Source organism: Marmota flaviventris, chromosome 12, assembly GCF_047511675.1.
Source record: "Marmota flaviventris isolate mMarFla1 chromosome 12, mMarFla1.hap1, whole genome shotgun sequence".
Lineage (NCBI taxonomy): Eukaryota > Metazoa > Chordata > Mammalia > Rodentia > Sciuridae > Marmota > Marmota flaviventris.
In genome coordinates, this window is record NC_092509.1 from 12204626 (window position 1) to 12222146 (window position 17521).

The 17521-nt window shown below is 50.3% G+C and overlaps 1 protein-coding gene across 1 annotated transcript in view; it reads left to right on the plus strand.

Annotated features, from left to right (window-relative positions):
* The first annotated feature begins 702 nt into the window (after window positions 1-702).
* Window positions 703-17521, plus strand: part of Slc35f3 (solute carrier family 35 member F3) — a 239769-nt gene continuing 222950 nt past the window's right edge. Inside the window, exons 1-2 of the mRNA XM_027948005.2 lie at window positions 703-755; window positions 1114-1343. Of these exons, the coding sequence (XP_027803806.1) occupies window positions 703-755; window positions 1114-1343 (283 nt within the window). The remainder of the gene's footprint in view (window positions 756-1113; window positions 1344-17521) is intronic.

Sequence of the window (17521 nt, forward strand, 5' to 3'; positions counted from 1 at the left end):
TTGACTGCGCCATCCCGACCATAAAACGATGTACTTTTTCTCAGCTTTGCCTATGAAATACCATTTATTTATTTGGCATTCTGAGTGTAGAGGCGAATTTTTTTCTTTCGGAGTAGTTTTGCTCTTTAGGAGGTCGGTGGCGGGGGCGGGCGTGGCAGCACCTGCCCCGAGGCTGGTGGAAGTGCCCGGCCGGGTCCGCGGGCTGTGGCGGGTCCTGCAGGCGGAGGACAGCGCTGCACGCCCCAAGGTTGCGGACGGAGCTGGGAGCCCGGCGGGCGCACTCGGGCTGCGGGAGCGGGGCGCAGCGCCCCCGCCTGGCTCCGCGCGCCTGCCGGGCGCACCCCCGCCCGCCCAGGTGTCTCGGAGCGCACAGCTGGGAGCGCTCTCCCGGCCCCGCGGCGCCCGCGCCCGCGCTGTGCTAGGGCGGCGGCGACAGTGACAGGCGAGGGGCGCGGCGCTGCTCCGCCGCTCGGCTGTCGGCTAGCTGCAGTGGGCCCCGTGGACCGGCTCGAGTCGCCGGGCTGAGCCACCCGCCGCACGCCGCGGAGGTGGTGGGGACAAACCAGGGCGCGCAGGGCTGCACGGGGCGGACCCGTGGCGGGCAGCGCTCCCACCTCTCCTGGCCAGCAGCTGCCGCTAGCTCGGGCCCGCGGCCCCTCCGCCTCAAGTCTGGGAGCTCCCGGCCTCACCCTGCCGCTGCCTATGGGGATCCGAGAGTTTCCCGGCGGCGCACCCAGGGGCAAAGGCATCGCCATGTGAGTAGCGCCCGGGGTGTGGGCGCGCGAGCCGGCCGGCAGATGGCCCGAATGCTGGGTGGACTCTTGCAGCCGCGACCTCGGGGGTCCGGGAGGGGCGACGTGCATGGCGGGAAGTTTAAGGCACCTTCTCCCTCGCCACTGGCCCCAACCCACACTGCCGGAGGCGCCCAGGGGAGGGCGCGGGAGACGGGAGACGAATCCGACTTCGAGGCTCGGAGCGAGCAGAGGTGGGTGGCGCGAGGGAGCAGCCCCGGCTGCACCCTGGCTCGCCCAGGGCCCCGCTCCTCACCGAAGCCCCCCTCTCTGTCCTTAATCCCTCTCCGCCTGCCACCTGCCCCGGCGCCCGCGGCCTCAGTGGCATGAGGAGGTCACCGGACGTCAGCCCTCGGAGACTGTCCGACATCAGCCCCCAGCTCAGGCAGCTCAAGTACTTGGTGGTAGACGAGGCGATCAAGGAGGACTTGAAATGGTCGCGTTCGGTGGAGGACCTCACCAGCGGGCCGGTGGGACTCACCTCCATCGAGGAGCGGATCCTGCGCATCACAGGCTACTATGGCTATCAGCCCTGGGCAGCGAGCTACAAAAGTAAGACCACCCCGCCCCAAGCCTTTTCCCTGTCCTCTGGTCTTCCTACCACTGTGACAGCAGCCTGGGAAGCGCGCTCTGTGAGGGTCCTGCCGCCAGCTGCCGCCCTGCCTGAGGGTTTGTAACTTTGAGGAAGAGGCCTGGAGACAGTTCTCCGGAGCCTTCAGGGTTTCTGATCCGTTATTTCACAAGCCTCTCTCTCCCACACAGTCCTCTCCATCCTTATCCCCTTCTTCCGGAGGTGTCACAATATGGAGGGCACCCCTCTTGTGGCAGAACTTGAGAAACGCGCAAGCGAATCAGTATCCTGGGCTGCGTAGCTTTACTGTGATCAGAAAGTGTTACTGGGCCCCGGGTCAGGAGCAGCTGGCTCTTTTGGAGAATGCAGACTTAGGCAACCCGGATTTTAACTCTTCCCGGTGTCTCCTAAGCAGGATGATGGATGACAGTTCTTTATATCTCAGCCCCTCCCTTTGTCCCAGGATTTTTGGGGTCCTCAGTGAGGAGGTTCCATACGCATCAGTGTCAATTCTGGCACGGTGCTTGCAACATGAAAGAAAGCCTGGTGCCAGGTAGAGAAGCTGAAACTTCTTTGTAGTGGGCTTTCAGCTGACTGTGCCAGGAGCAATGACACAGACCTCACCTTTTTTTGGCTTACTTTGGAAGAGAGAGAGGTTGCCTACAACAAACTCCAGATGCTGATAGATATAACCAGAATTGAGTGGTCTCATCACTGTGTTTGGACACAGCAAAGAGACATTAACCACTTCAGTCAAAGAAATGAGCATTGCCTCATTCATTTGTGAGTCTAATAGCTTGATAATCTTGAGGATTTTTAAAACCTGTTATTTATTGCTTGAAATTGCAATATATTGGTACTAGGAAGAACATCAGGCTTTTGTAATTTAATCTTATATTCATCACTAAAAGTATGTCTATCTTTAGATTATTTATGAAACCTTCAAGTCCAAGCCAAACATCAGCAGTCTACTAGCAATGAGCTTATATTTTGGGGAAGAAACATAGGATTTGAATGTTTGGTTTCTATGCCCTTGCTGGTCTTTAGAGGACTGTGGTGAGTGCATTTAATTCAGCATAAACCTTACAATGATGTATGTGTACTCGAGTCTCCTGACTGCTACTGAAATCATCGCTGATCTGCTGGCTTTAGATTGCAGAAGGAAGTCAAGGGACCAAGTTCCCTTTCTGTCTGAAAAATATGGGGTGTAGGATGACAAGAATTCAAATCCATTGGAAACCATTTTTCTTATGGCTATGGATATGACCTCACTTTTTATTTCTGCTTTTTTTCTGTTAGAAAATACAACTTTTCTATTTCTTGTTTTCATTCTCTGCTTTCTTTGTAATTGAGGACTATGATACAAATCATAGTTTTTTGGGAGTCATCTCTTCAGCCCCTGAAGTCATGATTAGGTTTATTTTTATAATTCTATTTGTGCCTGGCTCTAGGGTTTTCTGGAAATGATCACTGAGGTTTGTGACTTGAGGGGCACTCACAGTGGTGATGACTGAGTTTGGTACAAACGTACTTAATGATTAAGACCATGGAAACAAGTCCCTTGAACCACCAGCAGTATTCTTAGATGCCCTCTCTCTGAGGCTTTGTTGAGGGGATAAATACTAGCAGACAGGCTGTAGGAGCTCCAGCCATGGGAATAAAATCAGATCACTCCACTGTGTTCCTGTGAGGATCCTTCTTTATTCCAAGGTATTTCCTTGCTACTAAAATGCTTTGGGTGACAACTGACATTTTGATGCATTAATTGGGGTTTACGTTTAAATTTAGAGAAGCTAATGTTTTATTCATGCAGCGGGAGAGGTTCTAGGGCAGTGCTTTTGCTGCTTGCCATTTCTACTCAACTAAGAAAATAACAGCAGAGGCTCATCCATCTGTAGGTAGTGGTCAGTTAATTTGTTGCTTAATAATTGAATTCAACAAATTGAAAGAGGTATAATTACAAAACAGAATGTTCTCCTCATGGTGTCCACAGAGATTCCAAGCCTGGTCCTTACCGTTTTGATGTTACCTCTCAGTTGTCTTTCCAAGTGGCTTCTCTGCATTCTGACTGTAGGAGAGTTTCTGGACTCTTGGAGAGGTGTGCAGCTGCCCGGGCAGCAGCAGAAAGAATTTAACCAAGTGTTCAGCCACACCCCCTTCATTTTTAGGTTTTGGCAGTTAAGATAAATGAGATAATTATGAACTATGCTCAACCCCAGCAGTGACAGCCACAAGTTTCACTCTGGACAAAAGACTTTTTATGAGGAATTATTATTATTATTATTATTATTATTTTAAATCCCAAAGCCTCTGAGGCCTGAGAGGGATGTTTTGTGGAAGTTGAGCTCTCAACAAGTGGGCAGGCGAGGCTGAGTCTCTTCTCTCAGTGGTTCCACTCTCCAGGCTCCCACTCTGAGTTCCTGCAGTGAACCACATGGTGACACTGGCAGGGATTCTTCAAGTCACCAGCTGTGAGCTCTTCCACAGCCCAGAAAGCACCTAGTGCTCATAAATATTTGCTGAATGGATGAATGGATGGCACCTGAACTGCTGGCCTCTGGGACTCATATCATTTAACTTTTTATGCTGACTTCCTGTTACGTTGGAAGTGTCTTCTGAGCCATAGACTAGAACAGAATTCTTGATGATAAGCCCAGTGTTTCTGAACCTCGGTACTATTGACAGTTTTTCCTGGGTGACTCCGTGGTGGGGACTGTATATCATAGGGCACTTAGCATCCTTGCTGGCCTCTGTTAGATGCTAGTAGCACACCACCACCCCCATTTGTGAACACCAAATATCTCCAGATGTTGCCAGGTGTCCCTTGGAGGGCTGCGTTTGGTTGAGACCCACTCATTAACCTGAACCCCATGCTTACTTCCCAAGTGACCTCTACTCTACTGACCAGTGGTGCCCATGGAGTGGTCCTGCTCCAAATTCCTCACCTTCCCTCCCTTTTCCTTTCACCTGGCCCACTCCTTGGGCTTTCATGATGGGACACATTAGAATGAAGGTATTTATTTATTTATTTATTTTTAAGTTATAGATGGATGCAATATCTTTATTTCATTTATTCATTTTTATGTGGCGCTGAGGATCGAACCCAGTGTCTCACATGTGCAAGGCAAGCGCTTTGCCACTGAGCCACAACCCCAGCCCCAGAATGAAGGTCTTTCTGCAGACTCAGAAAGGCCTGTTGCTTCTGCAGCTAGTGAGATTTCAGCCCCCTCCCCCATAAGTCAGCATCCCGTAGAGAGACCTTTAGGAGTTGGAAGGATCTGGATGATCCAAAGAAGAACATCTTTGCCCAAAGTAGGGAAGAGTGACTGACCTAAGTGTCTTCTGCTGCTTCTCCCTTCTCTGATGTTGCTGCCATTGGGTGGTGGGGGTGGGGAGGAGATGGCTATGGAAGGGAAGAGGGAGCCCAAGATCAGGAATATGCTATCTGTATGTGGACAGCCAGCTCCAGGCATCTGGCAGGGTGGGAGTGGCACCTCTGCACAGGCAGGACAGAAGGGGTGATCTTGGAGGTCCCAGATGGAGGGTCCTATGTGACTGGGGAAGGAGCACTCGTCTGCTCCTTCGTTTCCTCTGTTCATGGAATCTTTTTGGAGCCTTCACCCTGTGCCAAAATATAGAGCTGAGCTCCGGAAGACAGGCTCACTGTACAGGTGTTCCCTCTTCAGGGAGTGTAAAGGCAGAGCCCTGCATAGACCGCAGGAACCCAGGGCGAGTCCTGGAGACTTCAAGGGTGAGTGTTTATAGAGGCAGGATGCTTTGCTTGTGGAAAGGTTTGGATGTGGGACAGACAAGGCTGGCCACCCAGGGAATTTTCAGGAAGCAGGTTTATTGACTGCAGGGTCCAGAGGGGCTATTGCCCAAATCATTCTCTGGACCAAGAGTCTAGAAATGCTTTGGACTTAATACCGAGTTGGCGGGGGTGGGGGGAGCTTGGAGGTTCACATGACAGTGCTTTTTGTTCCAGTTTTTAGAACAGCCAGAGGTTTTACACGTTTTACCACAGAAGCAGGAGCAACATCAGCAGGTCTGCAGTTAAACTTAGCTTTTGCGAGACACAGCATCAGAAAATAGGAAGGTCTAATCACACTGAACTGTTTTGCATAAATCTTTGCTGATATTATATTAACAAGAAAAAATATGGTGAGGGTCTTCTGGGTACGGGGTCTCTGGCCTGCTTCAATTTCCCTAATGGTGCTGTTGACTGTGCACTGTCAACTGCTTTCCTAATCAAAAGCACTTTCTTAGGGATTATTTTGAGGGGGGTCATGTTTATTGCTTGAAATGAGATACAAATGTGTTTGTAGTAGATTTAACTCCATGGTGCTAATATGTTGAGATAAAAATGATTTTTTTTAGAATGCTCATGGGTTTAGTTTTAAGCCATTTTTAGAGTGGAGGGTAGGCTAATCCCAAAGGCCACCCACCTTTAGCCCAGTCCTGCTTTCCATTTACAGTGTGAGCCTGGGCCTGTAGCCTGCAGGGTACTGAACAAAGTCTCCCTCATCTGGGTGGAGATCTTCTAGTTGCAGCTGAGAAAGTGAAGGGTGCCCACTCACATCGCTGGGGACCAGAGTCACAGAGGGTTTGCATGAGGTGAGTGGAAGGGCTTCTGGAACAATCTTGCCCTTGGGCCCCCTCAGACTGAACTGAGAGTGGGGGTGCCAGTGCCAGAGTGGTGGCCGCTGTGGTGGAATTTGGGGTGCATGGCTCCTGTGAGGTCCTCTGGAGCAGCAGGGGTTGGGCCAGCGACTCAGAAGTGGCACTGTGTCGGAGACGGAGGAGTTGGTGGTAAACATAACTCTCAAAGGCAGCTTGGCACATGAAATACAAGATGGAAAACATTTAACAGGGAAGAGTTGGAGGTGGCTGAGGTGGGTAAACACTAGAACACACATTCTCTAATGTGTCAGAGCGTAAGTTTGGTTCCTGAGGATAATTGCATACTAACAATTTAGTAAATGCTTTCCGAGTTTTGACAATTAAAATGCAGAAAGATTAGCTGTTAAGGAACCCCATGCTCCCCATCTCACTCAGATCATGGCCATCTGGCTGTGAAAGACATGGTCGTACCTCCAGGGAAGTGATGTCTTCCAGGTTTTCCAAGAAGCACAGACCAGGAGGTGCCTACTGTCCTCTATCCCTTACAAAGTGCCCAGCCCAGAACACTCCAGTGGGGAGCACTGGTCCTTTCCTTAAGCAGCTGGAAAAAATCAGATTAGTGTACTAAAATATGAATCCATATGTGTGAGAGCCATTGAACTTCGTTGAGCATCTTCTTGAGTGTTGTTGAGATGCTCACAAAAGCTGGGGCCTTGCATTGGGAGCAGGGTGGACTCATGTCCTTTGATGTGGCCGGGAGGAGTGAGGAAATGAAATTCTCTGGAGCTGCATTCACATACCAGTTCCATCCGTTGGTAGATACAGGACCAGTTACTCACCACTGGGAGCATCTGGTTTCTCATCTGTGAAGGAGTGATGAGGAGGGAAAACCCACCTATACCCTGTCACTGAGAGAACAGAACCTTTTGGAAGGTCTTGCCAGTTCATGGGACCCCTCAGCTGCCTAGTACCATGCCCTCAGGTCAAGCCTGTGGCAGCAGATAGCACCATCTCTCCTGGGCTCATAGATAGAACAGGGCCAACTTTAGGCCCACCTGCTTCGACCAGTGTCTGTCCTGGGACTTGAAATTAAAACCAGAAGTGTGCAGCCAGGCACAGTGGTGCTCTCCTAGTCCCTGTCACTGGGAAGGCTGAGGCAGGATCATCTCTTGAGCCCACAAGTTCAAGACCAACCTGGGCAACTTAGTGAGATCTTGCCAGAAACAAACACAAGAGGTGGTGCTCTGGCCGGGCATGGGCACTTGAGTGGAGGAAATGTACTGAGGGGCTCTTTTGCGTCCTCTCAGGCAGAGACAGAGGAAGCTAGTCTACCTGGAGAGAGTGTCTGCAGGTTGTGCCGCAACTGAGAAAGCCCTGGAGGCCAGTGCCCTCCTGGGTGGAGATCAGGCTTCAGCTCCTCCCCTAGCCCTGGGGACCCTGCTGTCACAGTGCACGCCCCTTCCTTCTGGGTGAGCAGAAGCTGGGCTCTGTCCTGTGCACCTGCAGGCTGCTCTGTGGTTACAACTTCTGGACCATTCTCCTGAGTCCGCGTAGATTAGAGCAATGCTCTGCGTGGCCAAGGACGTTCAGCTAGAAGAAAGGAGTGCTTCCTGACTGCTAAGAGAACAGAGAAGCCACGGAGGCCCCGTCAGTGGGATCCTGCAGACAGAGCAGGACACCCTGTTCCATGGCTGGGGATGAACTAGGTTCTTTTTTTTTTTTTTAACTTGATATATGTTGATTTAGCTCCGTGGTGAGTGCACTGAGCAACAGGGTAAGCCACTATCTTATTACAGAGCCTCGGAAGGAATTATACTGTTATGAGCCTAGTAAATTCTTGTGGTGGATAGTGGTGGCGAGCCTTTGAGCAATTGCCCAAGCCAAGGACACAGATTTTTCTGTCATGCAACTTGAGGTAGCTTTAATTTATGACATTGGACTGTAGGAAATAAATCGCTTGGCTGAGGAGACTTGTAGAGTAGAAGGTCACAGGCTGTGTTGGACTCCTGAGACATGGGGACTCGTGTAACTTCAGAGCAGTTTCTGGTTTTGACAGATGTTTGGCATTCAGATGTTCTCCTTGTCAATTGGCTGTGTGTCACCTAGATCAGAATCTATTAGCAGATTATCTTTACCCTTCTTCACCATCTTCTTGCAACAATCCAGTGTTACCAAAATCAGGGTGTGTCTTCAAAGTTTCTTTTGAAGGGCTGGAAGAAAGGTGCTTCTTCACAGACACAGACTTCGCCTCCTTGTTTTTCCTTTTAGAAGTTGCGCCAGCTCACTTTCAGGGACTGTTGAAGATGTAAAGGAACACAGTCACCAATATAGGCATGAGGCCTGTGGGTGTGACGCAGCAGCATTTGCTCATGCCGTGCACCTGTGGGAGTTTAAAAAACATTTTTCATGGTAGAAGTATATTTTGTTGGCAGGCAATACCAAGGAAGAACTGGAAGTACCCTCCTCTATTTCTTTTCCTTTAAAAATCAGCCAAAAAAAAATAGTTAGAAAACTGGGCAAATTCCATAAGTCAGGACAACAAATTCTTGTGGTTTATCCAAAAATGTTTACCTTGTCAGCATTTCATTGTATAAAGTATTGAACATAGAAATCTTATATAGATGTGTCTGATTTGATGCAGTAGGTTTGATAAGCCATTAGAATTTATTTTTTAAGCACTAGGAAGCGTGCACCGTGGAGGTGTGAATGTATTTGCTCTGTCTGTAACCAACATTGTATTTGGTGATTCTTTAAAAATACATTGTGGAGTTTCAAAGCGGTGACTGGAAGACAGGAGCACAAAGCGTTTTCCACTGGGACCCACCGCCACCTTGCCCTCTGCGGAGGAGCCCGTGGGCCAGGCAGGGACATCAGAACATCACTGCGTGGAACTCCAGATGCTTTCCACGGAGGGGCTCATTTATGCCTGGGTTAGAAGCAGATGGAACCTCAAAGCTGCTGTGAAGGTGTTTTCATTTATTCATGAGCTCATCCATCCACACTCCAACATCAGCATTCAATCATCAAAAAATAACTGCTTCTGAAAGGTGGTAAAAAATATTCACCCCTGAGGTAAACATGTACTACAGGTGCTGTTTCCTAAAAAATTCCATACTGACATACACCTATGAATCCATGAATTGCATTGACTCCAATACACACATTTCTTGCCTTGGGGCCATCTCATGAGTGCACTGTGTGTCTATTTGTGGTCCTTCTCTAAATAAATATCTTGTGGTGATTTGGACCAACATTGAACAGCTATAAACTTAGCCCTGTATTATATGAATTCTATTGCATGGTGTTTTATTGTAGGAACCGTAACTCTAGCAAGATACAGCAGAGGCTATGAAGCCCCAGAGAATTCCTTTCTCTCTTCCTTGGGAAACTTGAACTCTTCTGCTGTAATCAGAGTTCTACTTGTTCATTTGATGTAGCCCAGAGCATTTAACTTTTTTTTTTCCTTTTGTGCTATTGTGCAACAATGCCGATCTTTGACAGGGTTGGTGAGTGGAGCAATGTCACCAGGACATTTCTTTCCTAACATTTTTCTGCTGTAGATATTCTGTTTCTCTCCAGCTGCAAAGAATGCTGTCCTGAGGTTGTTTTCTTCCTCTAACGAGGGGCCTGGTGGAAATAACATGGACTCGAATCCATTCAGGGGAGCCAGGATGTGCTCCCAGTCCACCTGTTCTCTCCTGCCCAGATCTCATTCTGTTGGTGCCATTCCTCTAGCTCCTCCAGGAGGAAACCCCAGGTTCACAGAGTGAGCTTGTGAAGCTGTTCCTGTGCTCGGGCCAGCTTGAGTCATAACAGTATCCAGTTCACAGAGGCAGGAGGGGAGCGGGGTCTCTAGGGGCATCACCATTTTACATATTAATAAAGCCAGAACATCCTGGGTAGCAAGACTGTTGCTCTGTGTGCTGTTGCTCATGGAAGGATCTGGAGTTCTTCTCTGTCATGTCTTGCTCTGGTTGGTCCTTGATTCACCTGGTGTGTGCACATAACGCTCAAACACAGGCTAAGCACAGGCTCTGGGGGTGGGACATTGTCTCAGGACCTTCTTCGTGACTTTTCCACCTCCTCTTCGTGCTGAGCCCTGAGGAGCGTTGGCTGCAGGTGGTCAGCAGGCAGCTGGGATCATTTGAGCCAACACCCAGGAACGTGCGGGGATTTCTCCATTGCTTTTGGGTGCATGCGGTGGTGCCTTTTTAGGGTGGGTGGCATCTTGGTCACTGTATTCGTTTGGCTACCTTGTGCCTGATGAAGGGGAGAGGTGACAAGATGGGGTTATCTTCTAGGGGCTTGGACTCTCCTCCCGAGGCCTCAGCAGCACTCAGCGGCCACCTCAGTTTCCACACGGCACTGTCCACACTGCTTCGGAGGAGTCATAGCTGTGCCCGACATTTTGGAGGTTTTCAGGAAACTTTGCATATTCGACTATTTTATGGATATTGTTATTTTCCTTGGGCTGGGTAGCCTCAATGTGGTTATGTGGGAGAATATCCTTTTTCCTGAGACACGCTGAGGTATTAGGGGTGAGGTATTGTGCCAATAGTGTACTTTCAAGTAGTTCAACAAAAACCAGTGTAGACAGACCAAATGACAGATGAATAAAACATGCAAAATTTTAATAATTGGTGAGTCTATATAATACACATCAACCTTTCTATAAATGTAAATGCTTTCAAAATTAGAAAAAAATATTGCTCCAGCTTATGGTGTAGCATGATTCAGGCTTGAAGGGAAACATGGTTCAGATTATTATATCAGAATTTAGTAAAAAGAAAACCAGAAAATGCTGTGAGTGATGACATGCTGTCCCCAGAGGAGGAGCAGGTCACCTCCCAGGGCCAGCCCTGTCACTGGCTATTAGCCACTCTCAGCACTGACCCTGTGCCTTTGCAGCACCTGCCTCGGTTTCTCTCCGCAGTCTGCCAGGCCACGTCACCGTCCCTCCGGCGTGCCTGTCCACGTGCTGTGCCGTATCCCCGGCTCCAAGCTTCTCTTCAGGGGTTTAGACTTCTCACCCATCTCCCCAAATGGTTTGGTGCTTTGTACCCTACATCATGTCTAAGTTCTAGGTGGGGACCCCTTGCTTCACTGAGAACAGGTGGCCTAGTACCCTAGTCTGCACAGCAGGCTGTTTTTAAGGGATCTCTGGCCTGTGGTGTGGCTCGTGCTCCTCGTGCCTGGTCTCTGAGTGCTGGCACTGTGCCTTCCCGTGGTGTCTCCCTCTCTTTGGTGCTTGGGTACTCAGTCCTTTGTCTGGCTTCAAGGGTCAGGCCAGGCCTCCTGAGGGCTGCTCCCGTGGAGTTAGCTCCTCATGCTCCCTGGAGAAGATGGCTGGTGGTAAGAGGGGAAGAATCAAATGGGCTTTCAGGTCTTCACTCTGCTCTGTGCTCAGGCCACAGACCATCCAGAATTTCCACAGGAGCCAGATTATGGAACCAGCCAAGGTTTCCATCGACAGAGGATTGGATAGAGAGAATCGGTGCATATACACAGTAGCATGTTATTCAGCCTAAAGAAGAGCAGTTATGCCATTTGCAATAAAATGGATGGAACTGGGGAACATCATATTAAGAAAGATAAAGCAGACTCAGGGAGCCAGTGGCATGTGTTTCCCTCATATAGGGAAGCAAAAAAGGGTCTCATGAAAATAGAAGGGAGGCCAGGTACGGTGGCGCATGCCTGTAATCCCAGAGGCTTGGGAGGCTGAGGCAGAAGGATCTCGAGTTCAAGGCCAGCCTCAGCAACTTAGTGAGGCACTAAGCAACTCTGTGAGACCCTGTCTCTAAATAAAATACAAAATAAGGGCCCCTGGTTCAATCCCTGGTGCAAAATAAATACATAAATAAATAGAAAATAAAAGGGATACCAGTAGCAGGGGGCCCAGGGGAGGGAAGGCAGGGGGAGGACTTGGGGATGAATTGATCAAATTATGTTCCATGCATGTGAACCCACTATTCTGTATAACTAATATGCACTGATTAAAAAAAATAAATAAATAAAGGATGCCCAGAGCCCCTGGGAGAATCCTCTGCACTGAGCGTGTGCATGAGGAGACGCGGAGCAGTGAAGGGACCTCAGGCTTCCGCCAACAGAACTGCCTTTGCTCAGGGGGAATGTGCAGCATTGGAGGCCGTGTCAGTAACCATGGGGTTTCTCCTGTGAAAGGGGAAGAACTGCTTCTTAAGAGTCAGGGGAAGGGGCATCTACAACGGGACCAGAGAGCCAGGTGCTGCCGAGTGCCTGAGTCTCACAGAGCAGGGCTGGGTGATGGGTGGTTCAGGAAGCAGGGCGAAATCTGAGGAGGCAGGTGGCACGGAAGGCCTACCTGGGTTCGAATGCCAAGTGTTTGTGAGAAGCACAGCCTGGAGGTGCCTAGACTGAAGAGCCGTGGCTGCTGGGGATGTTCCCGCAGTTGTCCTGGATGCACGCAGCCAGTCTTTGCTGGACAGTCGCCCAGGGGTAGAATTTCAGGGTTTTAGATTCATGTCAAATGATCCCGAAGGTAGCCTCCAATGTCCTCCCCAGGGTTCACGCCCTTGAACAGTCCCCTCCCCTTGGGTGGGGCCTTGACTAGCTTCCCACCAAGGGTGTCTTCTGAGAGTTTGTCATGCTGTGTGAGAGTCCATCTTTCCAGCTTCAGATCTCTGTCCTTGCCAGCCTTGAGAGGACACTGGCCCTCTTGGGGGCCCATGTGAAAAGGCAGTGCAGGTGGCCTTTAGAGCTGGGGTGGCCTCAGGCCAACAGCCAATACATACTGCAGTCCTGTGACCTCAAGGAGCTGAATGTGGCCAGCAGCCAGGCCAGCAGCCAGACCAGCAGAAACATGAGTCTTCTTGGTCCAGCTCCCAGCTGAGCACCCAGCCCTGGTCGACACCCTGATTCCAGCTTTGTAACCCCTGAGCAGAGCACTGGCTGAGTTGGGCCCAGCCCCCAACTCTCAGAAACTGTGAGATGACAAAGGTGTCTTGTGTTCTTTCACTCGGTTGTGATCTCTTGTTATGGGGCCATAGATGGCTAATACCGGTGGAGGAGTCAGGTCTCAATCAGCGAAACAGAGCTGCCAAGTATAAATACATAGATACGCATAGCTCTCTTCACCAATACACTTTATAGTCTATAAGTTAGATGGCTTCTAATTTTTTGCCTTCAATAAAATTCAAGGAGGAAATCCATAAATCACTGAAACTGAAGTTTTATAATAGAACCCTGTGTAGCTTTTGTAGTCTATTTTTGAGCAATTTCCATGCTCCCAGGCTCAGTCCTCATTACCAGCCTCCCCTCTAGACGGCTCCACGTGTATGACAAGACGCCATCGTCACCAAAACGCACAGTTTGCAGAGCTCACTCGGTGTTGTGTGTCCTCCAGAGCTGATGGGTGCATAGGGACATGGGTCCTGCGATATCATGCAGTGTGTCTGGCAGGGCCTGTCCTTGGGGGTAAGAGGACAGTATTATGGAGCTGCTGTGGAAGCCTGCTGAGAAGAGAAGCTCTGGGAATGGCCCCTCTGGGGACAACTGACCTGGGAAGTGGCTGTATCCCATCCGTGAATTCTTCATCTTGCCCCTCCGCTGCTAGTGAGTGGAACTGTCCCTGGAGCGACTTCGCAGGTGCAGGACTGGACAGCACTCAGCTCTGGCTTCTCCCTTCTCTGCTCTGCAGCCTGAGTTCCCTTTGCTGCGGGGTGTGGCTGGCCTTCTCTTCCCCTCGCTGTGGTGCTACACCTCCCCACCTGATGACCACACATGTCAGAAGGCTGGGGTGAGGACGACCGAGAAGAAACCCACAGTGTGCTGGTGTACTTGTGGTTCTCAGGGTCCCACATGTGGTGGCGAGTTTTGAGAAAGGGGATCATCCTGACAGTGCCCAGTCTCATCTGCACAAAGCTCCCAAACTGGCCGAATTTACCCGTTGGGTGTGGACCAGGAGGGGCACAGGACGTTTTCTCTCTGATGTGGTGAAATCTTCCACATGATAAATGCCATACCTGGGACCTAGAACAACCCCCAGAGGCCCAGGTATTAAGGTTTGACCCCAGGGTGGCCCTGTCGGGAGGCGGTGGGACCTTGAGGAGTGGGGCTCCAGGGGAGTCCGGAGGTGACTGGGGGTGTGTCCTCAAACAGGAAACCATCTTTCTGTTGAATCTCAATTCCCTGCTTCTACAGGCAGATGAGGTTGGAATTCTCTGCTTCTGCAGGCAGGTGGGGTCTGGGCAAGGATGCGGCGCTTGAGCTCCTAAGGGTGGGGCCACCCTCCAGTGCTCAGCAGACCCTGCAGCTCACCACCAACTTCTTCTTTCCAGGTTCTTGTCTCATGAATTCAAAAACTAAAATTCTTAGACCAGGATGAGTGAGTACAGAGTAGAACTTATTGAAGAATAAAAGCAAGGACAGACCCCTGGCCCGGCAGTAGGAAACCCAATAGCAGGTACTTTCCACCTGAGGGTACTAGTACAGGGGTTTATATCCCACGTGGTCACTTCTATTGATCAAAATTACGCTAATAAGGCTTTGGGAAAGCACCGAGGCTATTGGTCAGCCCTGAATCCCGTTCAGGTTTGCATTGCTTCCGTTTTCTCCCTGCCTCTGGGATTGGGAGGTTGAAGTCATTGAATTGCACGTGCATGGTAGGGTGGTGGGCGCTGCCATGCTGCCTGGAGTGTGCTTCTGCAGCAGGCATTCCCACTGTGCGCAGGCTGGGCTGCCCCAGGGAGACAGGTGACGAGTCTGCTCACCCCGGCTCACCCCGGCTCACCCTGGCACCTGCAGCTTGGAGCATGGCGAGCTCCACAGGGCAGCTGGTGCTTGGTGTCTGTGCCAGAGCCCTCCTGGTTACTGCTCTGCCACCTTCCACTCCCCTCTGCTTCTGTTGCAAAGACCACTGTGCTGGCTGAATGGATGGACATCTGAGGAACCATGCCAACTAGACAGGAAAAATAATTTCTACCAGAATAATGAGCTAGTTAAAAAATACACTATTCAGAATAAGATATCCAAAAGGTAGAGCTTGTAAACCCATAGGTGCCTGGCTCGATGAGCTGCTACAAAAGACTCTACGCTCGTTTTCTGCATCTACATCAAGACATAGACTATTATTGGCACATAAGCTTTTTTGATACCTGTAAGGAGATTTTCCTAATTTTAAATAATCAAGAAAAGCCCTGAAGTTTTTCTCTGGAGCTTTTCCCCTACAGAGGTAGCAGATGTTTTGTCGAGAATCCCACTGCCCTGTACTTTGTAAGGAAGCCGTTTCCAGCCTGGTGTCTGGCCACATGGTCCAGGCATCTGCAGTTTCTAGCCTGGGCATCAGGTGAGAGGTGGGGTCTCAGCTGGCTTCCTAGAAGCTTTGGTTTACTATTGTTCTCCATGGCCCTTGGAAAGAACTGCCTGTTAGCCAGACTTCCTGTCTGAGCCCACAGCTGGGCACACGCCTGTTTCCCCCTCTAACACCTGAGCCTTGCAATCCCAGCTGCCTGCATTTCTGCCTGGTGGATCCTTCACCCAGGTGTCTGCATCTGGCTCTGTGGGTCACTGCCTCTCCTCCCTGTGGGCTTTCCCTTGCTGCTTTGGTATCTTGTGGTATTTGACAGTGCTGTACACTGAGGGTCCAAGACAGGAGAGAGCCAGTCCTGAGTGTGCATGAAGTGGGCTTGCATCTTCTCACAGGGGGCCATTCAGCAGGGGTGAGTCCATCAGCCAGGGCTGGACCTGAGTTTGGATTCTGTTGGACTTTAATGTTCTTCTTGGTCAGAGTGAGCTGTGCTTGGTCCTACCCATCCCTGAAGCAGCACTTTCCCCTGTGGCCCAGGGGCAAGAGATTTGCTGTCCAGGGACATTAGACATTGCTTGTATGAGAGAGGGCTGGGGAAGTGGAGGTTTTACCCTGTCCCTCCAGTGCAGCCCATTGCCCTTAAGCTTATGCTTCTCTGAGGGGCTGTTCCAGGTTCCTCTTCAGTCCTTCTAAAGAGCCATTTGGTGGAGGCTCAGGAGAAGGAGCTCTTGCAGGAAGGTAAATCCTGTGCCTCTGAGATACCTAGCCTTTCTGCTCTACAGTTGAGGTCTTTAAGAATTTGTTAACATTTAGCTGCTTCCTCTTCCTCTTTGGAACAAAAGCCTCTTTTGTCCTTCCTCTGCCAAAGGTAAAAGAGGTGGTGTGGGCTGGGTGAAGTGGTGCACACCCATCATCCCAATGACTCAGGAGGCTGAGGCAGGAGGATTGCAAGTTTGAGGCCAACTGGGTGACATTCTGTCTCAAAATAAAAAGAGCTGGGGGTGTATTTCTGTGGTAGAGCTCCTCTGGTTTTAATTCCCAGTTCATCTAAATAAATAAACAAGTAAACAAATATATAAGTAAATAAAAACAAAAACAGGCAAACAAACAGAAGAGACAGTGTGTCTGCCCCAGCTGGGAAGTGTGCGTCCCCCTGGAATTCAATTCGCTCGTTTGCCTCGGAACCTCGGCTTCCAAATGGGCTCCGTATGCATCACTGTGGACATGCACCTTTCTCTTGTCGTTCGGGTGGAGTAAGGTTCTCCTGAGTCTTTTTACGTCCTAAGCAGAAGTAGACTTGGTCATAAATTTAAGTGATGTTAACACTGGACTTTGGTGTTGGTAAAGCATCCAGCTCAGAGGAGCTAAATATTACTACCTAGCTGAGCCGCCTCCTTCTCCGTTTCCATGGCCTGCCTGGGGTGTGGGAGAACCCAGTCTTAGGGAACATTGTTGATCCTTTGATAAGTACTGGTAGAAAGGGAGCAGAGTGATACTCTTCTTAGTTCAAAGGAGCAAGCTTCGAGGGTTGGTAAGCTTCCTAGGTTTCAGTCCCGTCCCCATGATGACCGTACCCAAGTGGGGGGTACCATAGCCTGTGGAGCCTCCCCTCTTGTGTCCCGCCCCCGCCTCTCTCTGGCTATGGGCTGGCACTCTGTGGTGACGACACTGCGCTCCACACCGACTGTCTGCCTCCACTCCGTCAGCCTCCATGTGCCCGCAGTGCACAGGGGCTCCACATACCTTCCCACGTCAGTAGGAGACGCTGTTCCAGGCATCACCGCGAGAGACAGAATGCAGAGTGTAGCAGAGGCAGGAAGAAGCCCGCGAGAAGTGGCCCAGCCCTAGAAAAGGGGGCAAAGGGCACTTCAGGAGGAGATTCAGGATTCAAAAAGCAGTAGGGTGCAGATTAAAGGGCTGAGGAATGTTCCAGATACCCCCTGTGCTAAAGTTCACCTCTAAAATACAAAAGGCAAAGAGAAAACTTGCCCAAGGCTAACCCTGCACAGACCAGTAAAGATGACCCAGTCCCTCTGACTACCCCTCTGTTCGTGTTTACCCTGTGTGAATGAAATCAGGACATCGCTTCCTGTAGACAGTTGAGGTTCTTGGCTGTAAGCAACAGATATCACATCTGCTGATCATAGAAAAATGGGGGAAAGGAGACTTCTGGAAGAACACCAGACACGGGGACAACAGGAGGCGGAAGGCCAGACCTGGCGGGTGGACGTGGCCGGGCTGCAGATGCTGGGAGCA